Raw genomic sequence first — 24,038 nt, 5'->3', positions numbered from 1 at the left:
GGAAGGCAGCCACAGCTCTACATAGCAACACAGGTGCTCGTCCCCAGCCAGTGACTGCCACTGAAACTCGGAACAGCCCTAAGCTAAAGCTGGCACCTAACTTCTTTCACAAAGGCAGCACATCTTAGCAGGGAGGGACTACCCTGTGGCCCATGGGTAAACATTCTTACTAAGAAACATCAACAAAAATGAGTTTGCCTTTCTGAGAAATCTACCAAGCCTTTATCAGCTGTCTAGGAAAAGAGATTCTAGCACCAAACCATACTGTGACTAATGTTGTATCAGAGAGATTAAAATTTATGTAGATACTATCACTGCCAAGATAGTTGTAGGCCCAGCTAAATTAACACACATTCAAATAAGGTAATTTCCGTAAATTTTCTTCACATGCATGCCAATAAACGTCTATACACATAAACATCCTCTGGAGCTCTGTGGGCTGTGTTTCATGTTTTTAATCTGAGTCGCTGACAATGGCACTCAGGAGGAAATATAAAATGCCCACTTCTGAACTTTTTCTAGCCTATTCCCTAACACTCTCCTACATTTACAGTCTGACAGGCCACAGTTTCTGAATTAAAGGAGTTAATTCACACCTAAATCAAAGGAGATTCAAGTCAAACTTTCGAAATGAAGGTAGCATCTAAGAACTGTCTAAGGACACAGCCCCCTTTGGGAGGGACTATCTTGAGGGGGAAAGAATTCATACATTTAAGCTATGTCATTTTTATACATTGCAAGGTCAATGTGGTAGGATTTTTTTGTTTGCTGCTGTTATTTGTTGGTTTTTAGGTTTTTTGGGTTTGTTTGTGTTTTTTTTTTTTTCCCCAGACAGGTTCTAACTCTAGAATGGCCTAGAACTTCTTGCTCAGGCTGGTCTCAAATCCTGGGCCATTCTCCTCCCCAGTTCCCAGCATGGCTGGTATGCCTCTGATTTTTATATGTACTTCTCTCGTTCATTATTAAGCTCTTAAATGTTCAGTTTCCAATCACGGTATCTAATAACTATTTTTAAATGTTTTGTTATTGTGTTCCCACTTTAAATTTTCAAATTCGAGAGTTTTAGGTCTATAGGTAAAATACTCATTTTGTGTAGTTTCAGCATTTGTTTCAATATTTAAACTTAAGTGCAGTGTCACTTGTTCCAGATATAAACAATATTACACGGTGTGCATTTGGTAACATGTTAGATTAAGCTAAGATAAGCGCTTGTTTTTTTTTTAATCTCTCATTCTCCTCACTTTAGTCTGCTTAGCCAATCAGGCAGAAATACATTAAGTTTTCTGGACTGACTTCTGATAAAATGTCAATATTTCACTTACACAGATTTTTAGGCTGGTACCAGATAAGCAGTTGTAGACCTGTTACATCTCCGGTAAAAATCCTCTCCTTAAACAGGACTGTAACTGCACACAAACGGACACTCCGTGAACTGTGGCCTACTCAGCACTGGATGCTACAACTTCTCTGTAGTCTGGCAACTGTTAGCCTTCACCAGCAGTCAGCTGTTGATTTAATTCATTCCCCCATGCACTAATCTGACTTTCCTTTCTACTTTAGCAACATTTACTATTTTTTAGTGTCAGATTCCCTGCAAACTGCCAGAGATCTGCTAAGTGTCCTCATTCTGAAGTCTTTGCTTTGCTTGGATTCTAGCAATCGATTAGCAACAGCCTCTTCCATCCAGGTATTTCACTCAGTTCTTTTTGGACACATTCTGACATTTTCCTACCTAATCTTTGACCATGTTTTCAGATTTTCCACCCCTTTAAACTAAGTGATACTCCTCTGGCCAGTAGGTTTCTACAGGTGAGTGTCTGTCTTGCGTTTTCAGGCAAGGTTTCACACAGTAGCTCTAGCTGGCCTAGGACTCACACACTTGAGGTAACCCTCCTACCTCTGCCTCCAGGGTGCTAGAATTACTGGTGGGAGTCAGCAGGCCCAGCTTCTCAAGATTTAAGATTGTTTTTGTGTGTGTATGTGCTCACCGAGGCCAAAAGAGGAGAGCAGATCCCCTGGCACTGGATTTACAGGCAGCTGTGAACTATTTGATGTGTGTTCTGGGGCTCAAACTCCAGTCCTCTGAAAGAGCAAGAAATGCTCCTAACCACTGAGCAATCTCTCCAGCTCCATTCTCAGTTATTATCAATGTATTTTATCTGTCCATGATATAAAATTTTGGTCTTTTATTAATAGAAAAATATTTTTAAATTTTCATTTCTATGTGTGTAAAGGTGTTTGCTGAAGCCAGAAGAGGGTGTCAAAATCTCCTGGAGCTAGAGCTAGTGGCTGTGAGTGGCCCACTAGCACCAGTTTGAGTGCTAGGAACTTAGCTTTGGTCCTTTGGAAGAGGAGCAATGGTTATAATCACTAGGCACTCTATAGCATCCCTAGACAAGTCTTTTTTTGACTGAAAAATAGTTTTTAATACTTTCATGGTATGGTATTTAAAAATTCTTTTATTTTTATATTTACTTTATATCGCTTTAAATTTGATTTTCAATTCAAAGAGGCTTATTTTTCACACCTGATCATTTTAGAGAGCTTACATCCCTAGTAAACTCTCCAAAGTAGGAACCTTGCCAGCCTTACAGCACTGCATATTCCTGTGGAGGTGCTTCTGGGGTATTTCTTTGTGGCCAGAAATATTATATCAGTTCCCATCACAATAATCACAATACTCTCTAGAGAGTTTTTCTTTTTGTTTGTTTGGGTTCTGAAAAAATTATTTTATTTATACAAATACAATATAGCTGTCTTCAGACTTACCAGAAGAGAGCATCAGATCCCATTACAGATGGTCGTGAGCCACCATGTGGTTGCTGGGAATTGAACTCAGGACCTCTGGAAGAGCAGTCAGTGTTCTTAACCACTGAGCTATCTTTCCAGCCCCCCAGACATTTTACTTTTAAGTTTTTAAAAGTCAAATGTGAAACTCTGAAAAGCATACTTCACTAACCTGTTATTTTCCATAATGTGGTATGTACAGGAATTCTACCTTTAAAATTTCTAGGACAAACTACGTGTAAGTAGAATTAAAATCTAAGTTTTAGTCAAGTTAGCAATCAATGAACAATATTCATCCCAAGATACTATTTGCCACGAATGGTGCATACCTAGTCACTTCTAGGATGATCCACTTTAAATAAAACTAGCATCTCCCAGTAGCAAAATAGAAAACAAAAGACCACATGAAAAGCCAAGAAAATACTTCATTCCTAACATGAAACTAACTTGTTTTCAGCATCTTGTCTTCTCTATCTATACATGGCTGCCACACATACAAACTGGTCGCCCAACCACTGCTGAGTCTACTCACTCCTTTCGTGTTATATTCAAAAAGCAACGACTCTCTTCTCCCCTTCCATTTTTTAATGTTTCCCTTGCAGGTTTATTAATGTGATTAATTTTTACCACTCCAGTTTCTCCCACTCCTGCATTACTTACAGAGGTTCCACCCTATCTCTTTTCCATACCAACTTCCTCAGAAGCACAAGGGTAGCAGCAACTACCTACTTGTCAGATTAGAGGCTTCAGTCTGAAGAGATGCTGGCAGCAGCTGTTCCCTACCTCCCACCACCTACCCACATGAACAAACAAAATGCCACAAAAGAGGAAACACTGATATATAGTATCCTCTGTCCTCAACTCTGAGGTTGAGCCTCCCATACAATGAAGCTACCACGTGCCACAGTGGCTCTCTGCAGCAGTGGCACAACACACGAACAGGTCAGGAGCTCCAACGCTGCTGCCAGGTGGAGTCTAGTAGTGGCTTACACTGAAGCTTCAATAATTAACACCAAACTAATTTTACTTTTAAGTTATTCTTTTCCCAAGGCCTAACTGTAATTATTTTCAGTCTTTTGGGATTCGAACTATGTATGGAAGAGCACAATAGTTGTCTTTATATAGAATTCTAAAGAACTCTTGGCCAATTTACTGGGAAACTAGGAATCAATACAACAAAAAAAGTTTAAAATGCATCAATTAGGTAAATGGCAGGCAAATCAGCAGTTATGACACTGACAAAGAACTTATCAATCCTTTTCTTCTCCATATGGGACACTCTAGGGAGGCCTGTGAACCACCTCCCAGAAGTGTTTAAGCTCATACAATAAATGTATGAAAAACATAAAATTACAAGAAATGTATCATGCTTGAATGTAACTATCAAAACTTAAAATATACAAGTCTATGTCAGAGATATAAGATGCACAAATACATTTGATTCTTTTCCAACATTTCAAATAACAGTACTACTGGATTTAATCACCAGACTTGTAAGTAAAGATCATTATAAATAGTATACTGAGGGCTGGAAAGATGGCTCAATGGTTAAGAGCACTGATTGCTCTTCCTGAATTCAATTCCCAGCAACCACATGGTGGCTCACAACCATCTGTAATGGGACCTGATGCCATGCCCTCTTCTGCTGTGTTTGAAGACAGAAACAATGTACTAAGATATAAAATAAATAAATAAATCTAAAAACAAACAAAAATAACATTTTCATGCTGTCAGAAATGGTAAGAGGAAAGCAGATTCAAGGAGCAATAAAGAACCAAAGGCAACGCTGTGTTCACAAACACCTCTACAGCCTACATTTTTGAGACATTAGACATTTAGCAGTAGCTGGGGTTGTTGCTTTTGATGATAATCTAGGCTTACAGGTAATACTTTTGCTGTTAGTTATTTTCAAGGACAACCTTTTTTCTCATCTTAATGTTATAAAATAGCCACGCTATTTTATAAGTAAAATTTTTTTTTAGTAAATAAAAATAAATTATTTTTATTTAGTAAGAATCAATGAGACAACAAATACAAACATAATAAAGCTTACTTTATCTTGTTCCAAAACTATTCCAGTTATTTTACTATATTCAAGAATTAAATGTCACATTTAATACTGACTATAATTACCATGCTGCTTGTATGAGGTGCACATAGTAATCTTTCCAATATATACACTTCTACTTAAAAACAAACTTAGTTTGTATAGTTTCTCTAAATACAGAACCTAAAAAAATTTAAGTATCAGTTCTCATGATATCTAACAAAGTTTAATCCATCCCCCATACAATGAGTGTCCAACTTTTGACACTTCAACATGGCACTGTCATGTACTAGCCATCATTAGAGACAAATTAGCCCACAGACAGAACACCCTTGAGAAGACACTGTCAATTAGCCATAGCTAAGACACTGCTGCACATCCTCACTGCCCGTTTTATAAGGGAGGGTTCTTTAAGGACAGATACATCTACTCCAGCTGTCTTTTATTCAAAGATTAATTTACAGAAACAGGGAATATTTAAAATTTTTAAAAAATAGCAAGAAATATCCAGAATTGACATCACAGGTGATTCTTAGAACTTTACTTATTCCAGCTGACACATGCCACACTCCCACTTAATACACTTTTAAGCTATTCAGTACAGCACATGTTCTTTACATTGTCAACTCCTCAGGATCTTTTCCATCCTAAATGCAACAAGTATTTACCATATTGTAACAACTGCCTGGATTTATAACTGAAACCTTAAAAAAAAAAGCTCAGCAAACTTTCTCTGTAAAGGGTCAGGTAAATAAACATGTTAGGTTTCATAAGCCATAGTCTTATGTTGCAATCATTCACTTGCAATCAAAAACTTTACTTGTTAAAAACTGGCAGGAGGCTGGATTTAGTCCTGTAGAATAATTTAATAAAGCATTTTAACAGCAATTAGTGTTTTTCATTTTATAATTTAAGTTCTGAACCAAGAATGTTAGTTGCATGTTCATTTAAGCATTACTAATGTATGACAGATCACTTTGGATCTTTTTCCACTTGGGGACAAAAGAATTCAATGTATTTGGTATATTACTAAGAAAATAATGGAACAGAATCAAAAGAAATCAATCTGATCAACAGTGGCAAAATTAGGAGCTGGGAAACACGCTACAATCCTGGCCAAGGAGATGTCTTAGGAGAAGCGCCTGAGGATGGCTCCTCCCCTCCCCCCTGGATACTTTGTATCTAGACAAGACTTTGTATCAATTTATCCCTACAACTAACCAAAGGAAAAGATCACCTTAGTCTAAGCTAATGGGGAAGGCCCCAGGCCAGTGTTGAGAAATTTCTATTACTTTTACTCACTGTATTTTAAATGATGTAAACTCAAAACCTTACAAATTCAACTGCAACAAGTCTCTTATTTAATTTCAACTTTTTAAAAGTTAAAAGAAATATTTAAGGCCCTGAAAGCCAATAACTAAATTTAGAAGTAACTAAAATTTAGAGAAAAAAATCCTCTAGATATCAATTACTAGTAGTACAATTTATAAAGTTAGTTACTTCACTATCTCAGAAAAATAATAATGTGGTACTCTTTTGCTACTGCATGTAAAATCATACCCAATCTCTACCCCACCAACGGGGACTAAATCCTATTAGGTACTCTTACCAGTGAACTCTATCTGCTGCCCTTTATTTGTTTTTTGTTTGTTTGTTTATTTGTTTGAGATGGTGATCTTACAATGAACATGCAATTCCCTGCCTCATCCCAGGGCAGCTAGGATCACAGATTTGTAACACAAGGCCCAGTTTAAAACATTCTTTCAATACAGTAGAGATTTTTTTTGTTATTGTTTTTCTTTCAAATTGGAGATAAGCTAATTCTCTCTGCAAAAATACAAAGAGTAACTATTTCAGGTTTTGTAAGTCATATGGTTTGCCATCATGGTTCAAAAGATGCCACAGACAATATATAAACAACCAGCATGTACAAATTTCAATAAAACTTTAACTTTTTGATTTTTTGAGACAGGGTTTCTCTATGTTGCCTTGACCATCCTGTCCTCAAATTTATAGAGATCGGCCTACCTCTGACTCCCAATCCCTACTGGGATTAAAGGCAGGTGCCACCACTGCCTGGCCAATAAAACTTTACAAAAATGTGAGCAGGCTGGACCTGGCCTACTGGTTTTAATTTGGCCTAATGTTTGAATACACAAAACAGTCACCAATTTTTCCAAGTAAATTAACTTTACTACTCTATTATTTCCAATGTACAAAGCATAAAGAAAAGTAATCAGCATTTTTTGGTTATATCACCCACTAGATGTATACATTTAGTGACAGTGTTTGTATACATAAAACTTAATACATATGAATTTAGAATTATACTTAAAAGGTCAACTATAAGAAAAAAAAAGACAAAGCTTACTCACACACAAATTTATAGCAAATACCTATTCAACAAAACTATGTTATTTAAAGGTATGGTGGCTTACACATAACACATAATCTCAACATTCTGGAGGCAGAAAATCTCTGAGTGCCAGGCCAGCCTGGTCTACATAGGAAGTTATAGGACAGCCAAGGCTACCCTGTCTCAATACAAATAAAAACAAAACTCCAAGTTATTTTTAATTGGTGAATTTGCAAGCACTGCTATACATAATTGTTGTTTAGTGCAGAGGAAACCCATTCAACCCCCACCTTTTCCACTAACCTGGTTACTAGCTAGAATCTACTATTAAAGACAGAGAAGAAATTAATCACATAGACAACTATTCCTTTCTAAATAGTTTCCAGCTTTAAAAAAAATATAGATGCTGCTATAAATAATAAACCTGTTTCAAAAGACATCTTATGCATCTGTGTGTATGAGGTGTGTATATGTATAGGCTTTCATATGTGTCCACATTTTTACTGAGAATTTACACTATACTTTAGGAAGGAAAAAGCAAGCCTCACCACTAATCATAACCCAATGAACACAATACTTCCAAAAATCAGTATAGCAAATTCCATGCATTTCATTGTGGCTTTGTCAGGGTGTGTCTATTCCTGCACAAACATCATGACCAAGAAGCAAGTTGGGGAGGAAAGGGTTTATTCAGCTTACACTTCCACATTTGCTGTTCATCGCCAAAGGAAGTCAGGACTAGAACTCAAGCAGGCCAGGAAGCAGGAGCTGATGCAGAGGCCATGGAGGGATGTTTCTTACTGGTTTGCTCAGCTTGCTGTCTTATAGAACCCAAGACTACTAGCCCAGGGAAACACCACCAACAATGGGCCCTCCCACCCTTGATCACCAATTGAGAAGATGCCTTACAGCTGGATCTCATGGAGGCATTTCCTCAACTGAAGCTCCTTTCTCTGTGATAACTCCAGCCTGTGTCGAGTTGATACACAAAACCAGCCAGTACACATTGAAATGATGAAAATTTGAAAAATATACTTGCTGATTAATATAAGTAATACCATGTCAGAGTTTGCTACAGCACAGCCTTATACTAACAGACTCGAGACCCACAGATAAGTAAGGTGTGCTCATCCTTGCAAGAGCACTACCACTTTCTACACACAAGGCAATTACTATGAAAAATGGGGCCATAGACAGGACTGCAGATTTCTGGGGCACAAAGACAAGTTTTTTATTCTATGGCTTTACGTTTTTCTGGGTGTTATAACTTTACCATCTAGTACATTATTCCTATAGGGTTTTTTTTTAATGATTTAAAATATACATCCATAAAAATACTAAGAAGCATATAGAAACTTAATGAATGGGACAGAGAGGATAGCTGTAAAACATACACGAGATAGAATAGAATAACCCTGAGGTCAGACTGGATGAGCTTCCTAGTAGAGTCTGAAGTCAGGGCTTTCCCAGGACACCCTCTAGTGACACCTATGGTCTAGAAACTTAAAATAACCTTAAAGAGCAGCAACTTAATCCAGCTCCCAGTGATGTCGATGGGGTTAAAGTAAAGCAGTACTTGCCTGCTTGTGATCTGCAGGGAGTCCAAGTCATCCAGGAGGGATTTTCTACTTCCCAGACTGCAGCAATAAGAGGCCCAAACCATCCAAGAGAGTGACTTAATCATCCAGGCTACACCAATGACAGGAAACTATTGCCTATGCCCTACAGATAAGCTCTATCAGCACACCTCAGCCTGCTCTACTTCAATGGGACAAAATTTTAAAAGCCCCAGTCCTTGGGGAAAAAGTTAAGATTTGCCACCAAGTTTTTAAATGGCTCAATTTAAAGTGTAAGTTTTAAATGAATGAAAATTCTGATCTCTCATCATCACTCAACATTTCAGAATCTACTATATTTTTATAATATAGTATATTATATATAGCACATAATTTTATATTAAGAGATTAAAAAAGTGAAAATAAACCTGTAAGCCTTCCAACCAGTCATCAGAGATTAAAAACTAGTTAATAAAAATACATTCTGTTCTTGGGAATGGTGAAGCAAGAAACAAAACTCAGTCGGTGCATCTATCTCCCATCCACACCTCCCACCCCCACTACTGACAACTACTGAGAGGGAGAAAGCAAGCCTGCTTCCCTAATCATTGCACATAAATGCAGCAGTGAAGCTGTGTCATTTCCACCCAGGTAATCACAATTCCCACAAAATTCAGATTCAATGTGTTTTTGCCACACAGCAAGAAGATCTAGTAAATCTATTCTACAAATGTCTCTTGAGCTCCGCCTACATTCTTTCCTGTGTGAAGCTAAAGATGAGCTTCAGATGTAGGACCCACAGAGGCAAGTGTGGCAATCAAACCCCTTCTCATGTAGACGAGCTAAAGACTTCCAAGTGACTACCCGAGTATGTTCCAAAATACAGTTCTCAAAGGGATTTATGCAAAGAAAGCCAGTGTGGTTCTTTTCACAGCATACTGACAATTTGAAAAGGACTCTGCATTTTGTCATATTTGAAGAAATTATTATTATGAAAAAGTACACACTGGTGCAAGTGACAGAATTGTAAAGATTAAAAAAAAAAAAAAAAACAAACCACAATCCTAGACATTAGGCTCTCTTTTCAGATCTGATGGGGCTGTTTTGGCAAGCAGAGTAAGCCATTATTTATGCAGCAAAATGAACAAGGCAATTGTTTATTCTGTGCTCTGTCATAGTCTTATAAGTATTCTATAAAAAAAAAAAAGATGCTCGGTCAACAATAGATTGCAGTGTCCAAGTATTCTTTTATCACATAAACCCTTGTTATCTTGGGCTTTTACATTTACATCATGCAAATCCTGGTGACTCCGCACAGCCAACAGGGCATCTCCCTCACACCTCATTTTTTTTTTAAACGAAATCTCAACTGTACTTTTAAAAAAAAATTATAAACTTGACCTCTTAAAACACAATTCCAATGAATAACCACTCTTCTAGGGAGGGAGGGAAAAAAAAACAAAACCACTCAGAATCCTGCCAACGTTTACAGAAACATCTGTGTAGGAACAGACGTGCTATTTCATCTGAAATAACGCACTGCTCCCTTTCAAACTTAGCTGGGAGATGGGAGTTTGGGAACCCCGAAAGGTAGAAATGCTCAGTTTCCTGGTGGGGTCTGCCTGCTCACACTGCGCCAGGCGGCTCCGCGGTGTGGGCAAGTCGGGGGGCCGGGAGGGCTTGGGCGGCGACTGCAGCCCCAGGGAAGGGCGGCCGGGAGCCCGGGCCAGGCCTCGCGGTCTTGCGCGGCGAAACCCGGCAACGCGACGGCCTTTCCGCTGCTAGGGCGTCCGCAAGCTCTCTAGTAATCCAACACCCCGACTTTCAAACGGGAGGCCGGGGGAGAACTTCTAGCCTTGCGGTCCCTGATCTCCCGGTGGCGAGAGAGCATGCGATCTCCGCTCCACGCGGCCCCCGGGGGCGCGCCGGGCCGAGCCCGGGGCCCAGTCCACAGCGGCGGGAACCTGCACCGCCCGACGCACAGGGCGCCCAGGCCGAAGCGGACGGCGCGAGACTCCGGGTAAGTGGCGGAGCTCAGCCGTTAACGACCGCGGCGCCTCTCGGGCGGCTAGGCGCGAGCCCGTCTGTGAGACGCGCCAGGCCCGGCAACTTCTGGCCGCCACCTCAGCGCCTCGGTGGGGAGAGCGGCACCCGGGCCTGGGACGGGGAGCGCGCGGAGCAGGGCTTACCCCGAAAATGAGCGGCTCCTTCCCTGGCCGCCGCCGGCTGGCTGAGGCGCGGCTCGGCGGGGGCGTCGCGGCTGGCGGCGGCGAGCGAGCGGAGAGTCGGAGGTGCGAGCCCTGGGCCGCCTGAGAGAAGACGCGCCGCAGCCGCCGCAGACAGCTCGGCAATATGGCCGCCCGGCGCCTCCTCGGGGGGGAAGGCGGGGCCGCCCCGCGCCCCCTCCTCCCGCGGCCCGCCAGTGGCGGGGCGAGGCCGGGGCTCGAGCGCCAACCCCGCGGCCGCAGCGAGAGCCTGTCTCCGGGCCGCCCCGGGGCTTGGGCGCCGCGGGCGGAGTCGAGTGGGCCTCAGGCGGGGGACGCGCTGCGGGGCCTCCGCGAAGCCTTCCCGAGGGACGGGGACGCCGCGGGCCAGCCCGAGTCCGAAGCCCGCAGTGAACGAAGCGGAGCCGCGCGGCCCGAAAGCTCGCCGCGCGCCCGCCGCCTGTCCCTGCCCCCGCCCCGCGAGTGGAAACTTGAAACTCCCGCTGGTGCCAGGGAACTCACGGAGGGCGTTTCCAGCGCCCCCGAGGTGGAGCTGCTCCCAGGAGGGGGTGTGGGGGTGGGACCCGGGCAGCCGCTCCAGGGTTGTAGTTCGGTGCTAGGCTGAAGGATCTCGAGCTAGGAATGGGAAACGGGCCCAGTGTTTGCAACAAAAGAACATTAATTTGTGCAGGTTTTTAACATACTAGAAAAGCTAGCTGGTCTTAATTTTGCAGTGTTTTTAAAGTTCCCTCAAAACGCCAGTGGGTATGAGCCTATAATGCCATAGGGTTTTGTTGTGGTTGTTAGCAAGGGATACTCGCTGGCAGTTAGAAGGAGTAGGTTAAGGGGAGAAAAAAAGTTGGAAGTAGGACCCAAAGAGCAGCCAAACCTAAATTATTCTAGACTTGGAAAAAGTTACCAGTCTGACCATTTTCTCCCTGTATCCACTCACTAGAGAGAGACAGCGGCTGGCTTCTGGTTGGGGTTGTCTTTCTCGCTTCTGCCAACCCTCGGTACTTTCTGCTGGCATTTAAAGTAACACTTGGTGTAACTTGTGTACACGGCAACGGTTCAAACCTCACCACCCTACCGCGTTGTTTTACTCAATCTCTCTTTCGTAAACGAACTTTCAATACAAATAGGACGCGAGTGTACTTAATTCTTACAGGACACATAAGTCATCTTTAGGGTAGCCCTTACACTTGCCTTCGCTGAGACAGTAGCTTTTCCAGGGACCCTGCAGATCCTTTCACAAAGCTTCCTCTTCCGTGAGCTACCACCGTCGCCTTCAGAGACCGCACTAAACAATTAAAAAGCCCCCAGAGACTCCAGGTTAATCTCAGAAGTCTTTAGATGACAAATTCCTCAAGGATGGGAACCAGGTGTGTGCTTTGTAACCAAACAGGTTTATGTGGTTCTCGGAGACCACCAACAGAATACTTGCTGACCCTCTCTCTCCAGGGGTGCAACAAAGATAGGGACGGTAAAAATGTTATGCGAGTCCCTAAGTAGTACACTAATCAAACTAAAGTCGAAAGTCGCGGGAGGGGAGGAGGGGCGGGGGATACACTTTGCAACTGAAAATGGAGCATTCACTCTTGGTCTTATGTTCAGAATAGTGAAGTGCTTTCACATGACCGCCTTGTTAATGATTACCACATCCCTGGGCTCAGGGTAAAAGCTATTATTGGCTTTAAAGTAAGCTAATGAATAAAGGGGAGCTTCAAAAAAAAAGTTGTCAATGTAACCTGGCTAGGAAATGGCAGAGCCATGATGAAACCCAAATGCTTGTTTGACTCAAAAGCCTTAATCTAAAAGCCTTGACCTTATCCTATGTCCTGCAATAGCAGATGCAACCCAAGTTGTAACACTTCAGTTGCTATCATATTAGTAAATATTTAAGTAAAAAGGTAATATTCAAGCTGCTGAGATAAAAAGGATACTTTCAAACATTGTGAATAGGGATGTAAATGGAAACAAACACTTTAGATAGCAATTTGGTGGGGTGAGTCAGTCTTAAAAAGGTCCACAACTCAGAATACATCTGAAGGAGATACTCTGAAATAGACTAAAAACTCCATCACAGTAATACCTATTAGATACAAAAATTAAAGAGGGAACACACATGCCATTGCTTTATTTTGATCCTCACATCAGATATTAGCATTTTTAAATGCAGTATTGAATACTCAATCAAAATATCCCTTCAATGTGGTGGTGTTGGTATGTGTGTCCCCTGGTGCTGAGAACTGAGTTTCCTTGCTGAGCAAATACGTGCTCTTCTACTACCCAAAACCTTATCCCAAGCAGTTCAGTTTCTGAGGAGGAAAGAACCATACATATTTCCTAAAACAGTCTTGTTCTTGAAAGACACCTGATATTATTCAGTAGTTATCAAGATATATTTTTAAATAGCATATACGATGTTTTAAAATCATAGCCAGGTTTAGTGGCACACATCTTTAATGCAAATACTTGGGAGGTAGAAGCAGAGTTCAAGGCCAGCCTGGTCTATGGAGTGAGTTCCAGGATAGCCAGAGGTGCATACTGATGTCCTGTCTCCAAAGAAAAATGTAAAATGATATATTGCCAAAGTGTCTACACTATACACTTACTAGACTTACCATAGTATGTTTGCTCATTGTCACTTCTGGAATTCCAATTTTAATTTGATCTGGAATTTTAAAGCATTAGTCTCACTAGCACACATAAAAATACTTCCTGAAATGAAGCAAATATTTTTATTAAATGAAGAAAATAATTTATAGATGAAGGGTTTTTTTGTTTTGTTTTGTTTTGTTTTGTTTTGCTTGTTTTGTTTTAGAAACAAAGCTACAAGCCTCTTGCTAGTTTAAATGAGGCCGGGGATCCTGCTCTCTGTTGAAGTAAAGAGGAAAGCAAACAGTGCTGTGTAATATGGCTGTAATAAAATTTTACACACAGTGTCCAGGGAGACACAGAAGAGAGCAACTAACTCTGTCCAGAGAACACCCCAGAGGAGGTGTGAGGAAAGTGGTGTGCACTTTAGAAGCCAGGAAAGGCAGCAGCATGTGGTTGGTATCCTGGGGTGGGGCGGGGAGTGGGGTTAGAAAGGTAAGTTGGGCAGTACAGAATTTTTCCTAAGACATAGGCATTGAAAAGAGGAATGCCACGTGGGAGTAACCACCAATATCTGATTGGATTTAAGGTCCACTCCAAGAGATGGAACTCATCCCTGACACTGCTTGTGTGACCAAGAGCCTGACACTAGATGGACCTAGGGGGAAACCAAATACTACTGTTCTGCTAAAGGAATGTGGCTACAAGATTACTGCTATCTTCTGCTATACCCATAGGTCAGTCCCTGGCTCAACCGTCTCCAGAGGGGTTTCCTCCTGTAGTAGATGGAAACAAATACAGAGACTCACAGCAAGACAATGTGCAGGGAGGCCTTAAAACAGTCCCAAATGTTTGCATGTCTCCATCAAAGCTCTCCCTCAGGGCTCAGAGAACCCTGTAGAAGAGAAGGTAGAAAGATTGAACGAGCCAGAGAGAGTGGAGGACACCAAGGAAATACGGCCTTGTAGACACAGAACTCACAGACTAACAGCATGCTCACACAGAGCCTGCACAGGCCTGGACAGGTATGCCCCAGATGGGGTCCCAGAACAGAGAGGACAAATGAACACAAACCCCTGTTTTGTTTTGTTTTAACTGTATAGGTCCTTTTTGTATGTACTATAGCTTCCAGTTTTGTGTTTTTATAGGATTTGGGATTCCTGTGTGTAAGAATGTGTTTTTCTCGGCCTATATGTGTTTCTTGTATTTCTTAAGCTCATTTTCTTTTGTTTGTTTTGCCCTATTCCAGTTTGTTTTATTTTTTTATTATTATTTAGATGGTTGCTTGTTTTCTAATGAGAGACAGAAAGGGTGTGGTTTCTATGGGAGGCGTTGGGGAGGGGAACTGTAATCAGAATATATTATATGAAAAACCTGTTTTCAATAAAATTAAAATTTAGAGGGAAAAGAGGAATAACATGATCCACTTTATATTTTAGTAAGACATCTGGCAATGATGTAGATTGTGTGGTTCTGTGACAATGGACAATACATTTACAAGGGACACCTTAGACAGTTTGGCTACAAAGGCCCGGGTGGGAGGGCAGGAGCACCTGAATTTGGGAGGCTGAAAAGGTTTCAGGGGAGGAGTTAGAATTTGTTAAAGAGTTGGGGACAGACTGAAGAGAAAGAAGAGAAGCATTAGTGCCTCGTGAGTTTCTGGTGAGTCTCCAGAGGGCAAATACGAACGAAGAAGAGATGCTTTTACCACTACTTAGGGAAGCGGTCCTTCTGGTTAGTCTTTGTCAGCTTGACACAAACTAGAGTCACCTAGGAAGAGGGAAAGCCTCAACTGAGAAAAGACTTCTGTTATTTTGGCCTGTGAGAATGTCTTTAAGGACATTTTCTTGATTAATGATTGATTCATGTATAAGGCCAGCCCACTGTAGATGATATGACCCTAGTCCTGGGGAGAATGGAGCAGAGCCCACTTGGCATTGTTCTTTATTTCTATCATAATCCAAAGGAAAAATCTCATAATATCCGGGGCCCTTGATATCCTGTCAGCAGCAGAGAAGGATGTCTTCAAATCCCTTGCAAATGGGATCCACTAAAGTGCTGTTTTATTTAATACCCATTTTCTACTTGATTGCATTAAACATGGAGGATATCGGTGAGCCCCTCTGGGTGTATCACAGGGGCCTTTCCAGAAAGGATTAATGAAGAGGATAAGGCCTTCCCAAATGGGGGTGACAGTATCCCATGTGCTAGAATCCTGAACCTAACAAAAAGGAAAGGGAGAAAATAGGCTGATTGCCAGCATTCACCCTCTCTCCGCTTCCTCATCCACCACAGTGGTTCCCAACCTTCCTAATGCTATGACCTTTTAATACAGTTTGTCATGTGGTGACCCCCAACCATAAGATTATTTTCATTGCCACTTCATGTTATGAATTATAAATATGTGATATGCAACCCCTGTGAATGGGTCGTTTGACCCACACAAAAGGTCAGCTGACAAGTTGAGAACTGCTGATCTACCCAGATGTGAGGGTGTGTTCCTATGCTCCTCTCATTGTGCTTTCCATGTCATAATGGACTACACCCTCAAGTTAGGAACCCAAATCAACCCTTCCTCCCTTAGGTTGCTTCTTGTAGGTATAAGAATAACACTGCAAGCAGCACTAACCTTTCATTTTCAGATGGAATAGTCTGTCTGTTTACAACAGGACAGGTGACACTGTCAGCGTTGTAAATCTGAAGAGAACCTGAACAAAGTTTGTTTCCACAGAAAACCCTGCTAGGGTCATCATCATGTCCTATAGGAATCCTTGATGTCCTAAAATTTGCTTCCGACACTCCTACCTTTGTTGGCCATTTTCCTACTGAACCTTGCCAAGCAGATGTTTTCTAATGGTGACTGGTCCCAGGAATGACCACCAGCCTCACCCAGCATCCTGTCAACCTGCCTACCATTGCTCTGTTGCACGAGTTCCTGTGCTCTATGGCCATCACTCTCTGTGCTGGACTGTGACGCTGTATGCAAGTGTAGCACTATCCCCGTGATCATGGGTGGTCACGGCTGATCTCTCCTCCATAGAGATCTGAGGAGATTGAAAAGGAACGGCAGGGACTTCATCAAGAATGGACTGTGCTGACTCTATTCACTGACGCTTAGCTGTGCTCACTAGTCTACTGGCACACAGGTGATTTCTGTGTCCATACCTGCTGAAAACTGAATCTCTGCAGAATGATCTAGAGCCCCCACTCCCCAAGCCATGGATGAGTGGAAGCCACGACTGTGGAGGCTTAAATTACTCTTCTGCAGACGCTTAAGCAGAACTAAAAGAAGGGCATCAGGAAATAAACAGTTTCAGATGAATAAAGTCTGAGAGATCAAATCAGTTAGCCAGCTTGGGAATATCAGTTTTAATATTTATGGAGAATCTAGGAATATATGTGGTTTCAATAACAGGAAGTAGGTGAACTATAAGGAGCTGTGGCAAAAGAGAACAAAGCAGTGGGCCAACCAGCCAGGTGCAATCTCAGCACTTGAGAAGCTAAGGCAGGAGGTCAGGAGTTCAAGGCAGCTGGGACTACATGAGATCCTATTTTAAAAGACAAAATAACAACAAGAAAAATAAATGCTTGCTAAATAAATGCACAAGCTAAGACAAGTCTTTTTTTGCTCTTTGGGTTTTTTTTTTTTTTGAAAATATAGCTTTGTCTAAGCCAAGAATTTTAATAAAAATACTAAATATCAAATTAGAGCATATACTAAATTGGTTTTATATTAAAAACTGTTCACTATTCTTTTAAAAACTGTACCAATGCAGAAATATTATTAGTTTTAAAGCCTGAATATAGAAAACAGCTAAGAGAATTTGCACTATGAACAGCAGCTCTCACTACTCACATTATCATGTTTAAGCACACATATTCAATGTGTTCACCAATATAATAGTCCTCAGTAAACTCAGACAAAGTAAACTATCTTATCTCTGATGCTGTGTGCCGAGTAAGCCACACAGAGTTAATTGCTGATATGAGTTATAAAATTTCAGTGCAGTCAATAGAAGTATGAAGGTTAATGTGTCTAAGTAAGAGTCAGAAAACCATAGGTCTATTCCTACCTTCATTTTTCTCTCTATCTTAGCATCAAATTACATAAGTACATAATTCATGTGTTCACAGATATGAGCTTATTAGTCAAACAAAGACAAGGTAAAAGTTATAACTTAATCCTCTTTATGTTGTGAAGGCAATAGTTTGTGATAAATGGCAATAAAATTTCAGAAGTCAGCAATAAATGGAGTAGAAAGAGGCTAACAGAGGGGATGAACAAGCCTGGCTTTATTCCCATTCCCTACCAACCAGTTACAAAGTGCCCCTGAAACATCTTACAGACAATTCTGTCATCTAGTTGCAAGAAATAGTGAAAAAAAAAAAAGCACAGGGGCCTTTCCCACATTTTGTTTAAATATATTGCAGAATTTTCAAGACTCAAAAAGGTCTCAAAGAGCACCGAATCTTGTCTCCAACAGTATTAGCAAATGATTATCTCATCAACAGTGCTCTCTGCCTCAAACCAAGTGAGAAATCTAAGGGCGACTGTGCTTGTGCCCATGAGTGTACTTAGCTTTCTCCAGTCTGGCAAGAGAGCCAGACTAGAATATCAGAAAGCTCTCTTCAAGATGTAAAATTCTTTAACTCTCACTCTGACATAAAGTAGTTGATTCTCATATAAGCAATGGAATTTACAGAATATATTGCATTCTTTTAAAAATATGCAGAACATATATGTACAGTGTCAGCATCCATAAAAAGCTCATAGCTGTAGACCAAACTGGAGACTGGTTTTAACTCTATCAAGCTTTGTGCATTATTATACTTTCCTTCTCTTATGGGAGGAAGGGAGAAAGATAAAAAACTAAGCGAATAAATATTCCCTGATTGTTGGCACTGAGGACTCCTGACAGCTACTCTCTTGGGTCACATTGGGCTTCTTTGTATTTGTTTGGTTCTGTACAGCAGCACTATTTTCTACTGAGGAAGGGTGCTTAGGACTTTGCAAAGTGCCAACTACAGAAGATCAGAGCTTTAACGTAGTGTTTTAAAATATGGGGCTGGAGAGATGGGTCAGTGGTAAGAGCACTTGCTGCTCATCCAGAGGACCTGGGTTTGAGGTCAGTACCCATATTGGGCATCTAACAACCACCTATAACTCCAGCTCCAGGGCATCCAACACTCTCTTCTGACCTCTTTGTGCACCAGTAGACATGTCCATATACACATGAAAACATACATGGACATAAAAAATAAATCTTTAAAAAATATAGACAAAGTCGCTCCACATATTACTTGGTACTTCTTTCTTTAACAGACAGAGCTCCCTAAGTGGCCTCTATTTGGTAACAAGTAGGCTAAACTAGGATCGACAGTGTGTTCTGTGATCTGACAGCACTCTGCACCTCCATTTATGTGTTAAAATTGGATTGGCAACATGACAATATTAAGAGATGGAGCTTTAGGAAGTGATTGAGCTGTAAGTGTGCTGCTCTCGTGAATGGGTTAATATCCTTGAGCATCTTTCTTACACTATTTGTTTATCTCTCTTTCCCCTTCTATCTTTCTGCCATTTGAGGGTACTTAGTTATAGGGAACCATCTTTGAAATAGAGAGACCTAGTTTTTTCCATGCACCACATCTGCTATCACCTTGATAGGAATTCCCAGCATCCAAAACTATAAGAAATACATTAATTATTAATTACCCAGTCATTTCAGTCAGCTTCTATCACTATAATAAAGTACCTGAGGCCATTAACTTACAAAGAGAAAGGATTTCTGTTGACTCACAGTTTTTGAGGTTCCAATCCAAATAAGGTGACCCCAGTGAAGACCAAAGGTCTTGCACAAGCAATCATGTGAACAAGCAGGTCAGAAGCATGCCAACAGCCTCAGTCAAGCTGCCAGATCACTATAGCCTCAGCTCACAGCCTGAATGTCACCCCAGGAAAACCCTGAACCAGAACTGCTCAGCTGTTTTGCTCCTGCATCCTTGACCTAGAAATTGTGAGATAATTAGTGGTTCTCTGATGGTTTGAATAGGAATGGCCCCGGTAGACTCATGGTTTTGAATGCTCAGCCCATAAGGAGTGGCATTATTAGGAGGTGTGGCCTTTTGGAGAAAGTGTGTGTCACTCTATGGGCCTGCTTTGCAGTCTCATATATGTTCAAATTAGGCTTAGTGTGGCAGTCTCCTGCTGCCTGCAGATTGAGATGTAGAACTCTCAGCTCCTTCTCCAGCATCATGTCTGTGTGTATGCTGCCATGCTTCTCACCATGATGATAATGGACTAAACCTCTGAAATTGTAAGCCAGCCCCAATTAAACATTTTCCTTTATAAGAGTTGATCATGGTGTCTCTTCACAGCAATGAAATCCTAAGCAGAAATTGGTACCAAGAGTAGGATAGGCTGGAGAGATGGCTCAGTGGTTAAGAGCACTGACTGTTCTTCCAAAGGTCCTGAGTTCAAATCCCAGCAACCACATGGTGGCTCACAACCATCCGTAATGAGATCTGACGCCCTCTTCTGGGGTATCTGAAGACAGCTATAGTGTACATATAATAATAAATCTTTGCCGGGCGGTGGTGGTGCACGCCTTTAATCCCAGCACTTGGGAGGCAGAGGCAGGTGGATTTCTGAGTTTGAGGCCAGCCTGGTCTACAAAGTGAGTTCCAGGACAGCCAGGGTTACACAGAGAAACCCTGTCTCAAAAAAACAACACCAACAAATCAAACAAACAAACAAACAACAACAACAACAACAACAAAAGAGTAGGATATTGCTGCAATAGGCCTGACCAAGATTTTGTTTGGAAGAATATGGACCTTGGGACTTTGAGTTAGGAGGAGAGGAGTGGAGTGTTTTACAGATTAGTAAGCCATGGTAGACAGTGGTGCCAAGGAGGATTGGAGGCCTGGTTCAGGAGATTTCAGAGGAGAAGAATATTTGTATGCAGCCTAGAGGGCATTCTTATGATATTTTGGCTAAGAATATGGCTGCGTTTTGCCCTTGTCCACAAAATTTGTTTGAGGCAGCTCAGTGGGGTTGCAGAAACCCAGGAAGAGGCTAAATTGAGGAGTTTTGGATTAGTTGCATTGGCAGAGAAAAATCTCCAAACAGCATAGTATCATCTCTGTCAAGTAGTTATAGTGTTCACCCCTGTGTGATTTATAATACAGTGAAGCAATATGAGCAAGGAAAAGTCCAAAATGTACAATCTGAGGAGAAAATGAGCACCAGGTAATGGAAGGGAGCTGAGTCCCGTGTTCAAGAAGATAAACAGATTAAAGAAAAGTGTGATTGTAAATGGATTAAAGGGAGTAGTGATCTCAGGGCAAAACCCTACCCAGCCAGGCTTCCAACTTGTGAAAAGGAATTAAAGAACAGCGTAGGCCCAGGTATGGTGTTATATGACTTCAATCCAAGCACTCAAGAAACAGACAAGCAGATCTCTGAGTTCAAGGCCAGCCTAGTATACAGAGCAAGTTCCAGGTCAGCCAAGCTTAGACAGTGAAGGAAACCATTGAAAACAGAAAGCTGTTAAAGATGTAATTGAACAAGGAGGCCATGTTCCAGCCCCAGCAAGTAGCAGAACTTGGCAGCTTCGGTCATGTAGATCTGGCTTTAGAGTCAAGGATAGAAAAGGAGGGTTATGGAGTCTCCCTCTGACTAAGGAAAGCTGCTGAAGCAAGGCGTGTGTAAGGCATGTCCGTGCATGGAGGCCCAGAGAGGCCTTTGTGGTGAAGCTGTGAAGATGAAGCTTGGATTGCCTTGGAGACCCTAATATGTTGGAGATGCCTGAGCTGTAGGAAATCTGCTGAGGAGAGCTACTAAAAGAGAGTGGAAACATCCCAAGAGAAAGAAGTGTGTTGCAGTCAACAAAGCTGAAAGAGTTGGAGATCTGAAGAGTACATTTGACATTTGCTATGATGTTCCTTCACAACAATAAAAACCCAAGTTAAATGATTATAGTTTGGGGTATGTTTTATATTGCAAATGATAACCAATGTGTTTACATGTAAGAAATTCTCACAACAGGCTACTCCTTGGTTTTTGAAAAATGACTGAATTATATAAAGCAATCCAGAAGCTTATCATTGAAAAGTAATACCCTTTTTGCAGAACTAAGACCACTGAAGAGGGATTTACTCAAACCTATCCTTCCTCTCCCTCCTTGACTCAGTACAAGAGGAAAGATCCATCCTTTACAAACCCCTCTTCCCATAGACACATCACAACCTATTACTTGGTCCTAATGATTTGAGCTTTTGCATCTGTCTTGCTATCTACATGACTCCTACCTGGGTCCTTTCAGACTCCATTTATAATGTCCTGTTTTTCCATGTCCACTTATGTTCCATTTGATTAATTCGCATTACTGCATTCATAGTTAATTTGTTGAGAAACAATTATGCTGATCTCACATCTCCCTTGATCACTGTTTCCTCCAGACCCATTTTAGACTTCCCATCACTCATCATTGATTTGCATTTGCTCTCCAAGCTCAGGTCACCCTGTAATTATTAGATTACATGTACTTCTACACCACACCCAGACTGCAAGGATCTTCCACCTCGCTCCACCCCATTCACCTTGCTGGTAGCTATTTGTCCTCTAAATCTGAGTCATAACTCAAGATTGTGCTAAGTGCCCTTGTATAAAACTCAGTGTACCTTTCCTTTATAATATTAAACACTATTTGCATCGTTAATGTTTAGCTGTGAGCGTGTAAGTGCAAGGGCGCACAGTAAAATGCAATTAGCAGCATATGTTCATTTGGGTTGAAAACATTAGTGTTAGGCCAAGCTACTGACTAGGAAGAGTTGTATTTTTTTTCACTGTGCTAGTCTTTAAGAGTTAGTATACCATAAAGACAAAAAGCTTGACCTTAGACCTGCATTCCGAATCCATAGCTACCATATAAAATTCTACTTTGTGCTATTTTTTTTCTTACATGACCCTCATTTGTACAGAAAGCCTATTTCTTTTTTGAATAGATATTGACTTTTCCTTTCTCAGAATGATATTTAGGTGTAGTGGTTTGAATAACAATGGCTTCCATAAATTTATATATTTGGATATTTAGTCATCAGGAAGTGGCACTATTTGAGAAGGATTAGGAGATGTGGCCTTGTCAGAGGAAGTGTGTTGCTAGGGTGTACTTTGAGGTTTCAAAAGCCCAAGCCAGGCCTGATCTCCTCTCTGCATACTAATCAAAATGTAGCTCTCAGTTAGTCCTCCAGCCTGCGTGCTCCCATGCTCTTGGCCATGATGATAATGAACTAAACCTCTGAAACTGTAAGCAAACTCACAACTAAATGCTTTCTTTTATAAAAGAGTTGCTTGGTCATGATGTCTCTTCACAGCAGTAGAACAGCAATGGACACCAGGTAAGCAGTCTAGAGCTGGAGCTACGTATGTCAGCTTTCACCACTTTGTGCTCTTCCACTCTCAACACGTGCCTTCCACTGAATGACCAAGCTGCCATTTAAAGCCGAGAGAGAGAGAGAGAGAGAGAGAGAGAGAGAGAGAGAGAGAGAGACAGAGAGACAGAGAGAGAGAGACAGAGAGAGAGACAGAGAGAGAGACAGAGAGAGACAGAGAGACAGAGAGACAGAGAGAGAGACAGAGAGAGAGAGAGAGACAGAGAGAGACAGAGAGAGAGAGAGAGACAGAGAGAGACAGAGAGAGACAGAGAGAGAGAGAGACAGAGAGAGACAGAGAGAGACAGAGAGAGAGAGAGACAGAGAGACAGAGAGAGAGAGACAGAGAGAGAGAGAGACAGAGAGACAGAGACTGAGATTCATTCTTTTCAAGACATTTCCCAGATTGTTTTCCTCTGTCTATACATATGTGTGTGTTTACATATCATTATATGTAAATATATTACTTATTGGTTTATCTTAGTTCTAGAACCAAATGTAACTGCAAATCAGGTTAGCTTTATAGCTTTGTATAGGCTTTTCTTTTTATTTGTTTGTGATTTACTTTGTTGTTTGTTGGTGTGTTTTTGTGTTTTGAGGTAGGGTCTTGATCTTTGAAATAGATAAGGCCTAGGCTGGCTGTAAACTTGTAGTCTTCCTGCTTCAGTCTCTACGTTCCTAGGCTTATAGACATTTACTACCAGTTTTTGCCTTGAAATGACATAGTCTTCACTCCAGATGGTCATACACTTAGCTAAAAATTGACAGTAGTATTTGTGACTGTATGAGGTGAGGGATGGGATTACACATTCTTGCCTATACATGTTACAACTAGAGAACTGGTATCATTCCTCAGGAGCCATCAACCTTTTTTTTTCTTTTCTTTTCTTTTCTCCCCTCCCCTCCCTTCCCCCTTCCCCTTTCCTTCCCCTTCCCCCTCCTGCCTGCCCACCTGCTTGCTTGCTTTTCATTGCTGTTTGGGTTTTGTTTTGTTTTGTTTGTTGGTTGGTTTGTATGACACAGGGTGCTCCACCCCTCCCCTCCCCCTCCCCTTTACC

At 41.4% G+C, this 24,038-nt stretch overlaps 2 protein-coding genes across 6 annotated transcripts in view; one reads left to right on the top strand and one right to left on the bottom strand.

The window, feature by feature from the left end:
* Positions 1–11,450, bottom strand: part of Rdx (radixin) — a 68,229-nt gene extending 56,779 nt beyond the window's left edge. For 3 of the 5 annotated variants that reach the window (XM_031344166.1, XM_031344165.1, XM_031344167.1), the window contains exon 1: positions 10,936–11,097. The gene's annotated coding sequence lies outside the window, so the exon portion shown is untranslated. Of the gene's footprint in view, positions 1–10,376; positions 10,752–10,935 lie in introns of those variants that run through there. The other 2 variants (XM_031344169.1, XM_031344164.1) reach the window with 2 other exon arrangements.
* The window catches only part of Fdx1 (ferredoxin 1), a 100,825-nt gene continuing 87,225 nt past the window's right edge, over positions 10,439–24,038 (top strand). Inside the window, exon 1 of the mRNA XM_031344171.1 lies at positions 10,439–10,766. Coding sequence (XP_031200031.1) covers positions 10,636–10,766 — 131 coding nt within the window. The 5' untranslated portion in view covers positions 10,439–10,635. The remainder of the gene's footprint in view (positions 10,767–24,038) is intronic.

This window comes from Mastomys coucha, unplaced genomic scaffold (genome assembly GCF_008632895.1).
Source record: "Mastomys coucha isolate ucsf_1 unplaced genomic scaffold, UCSF_Mcou_1 pScaffold23, whole genome shotgun sequence".
Classification (NCBI taxonomy): domain Eukaryota; kingdom Metazoa; phylum Chordata; class Mammalia; order Rodentia; family Muridae; genus Mastomys; species Mastomys coucha.
This window is presented reverse-complemented; position numbering and strand designations above follow the sequence as displayed.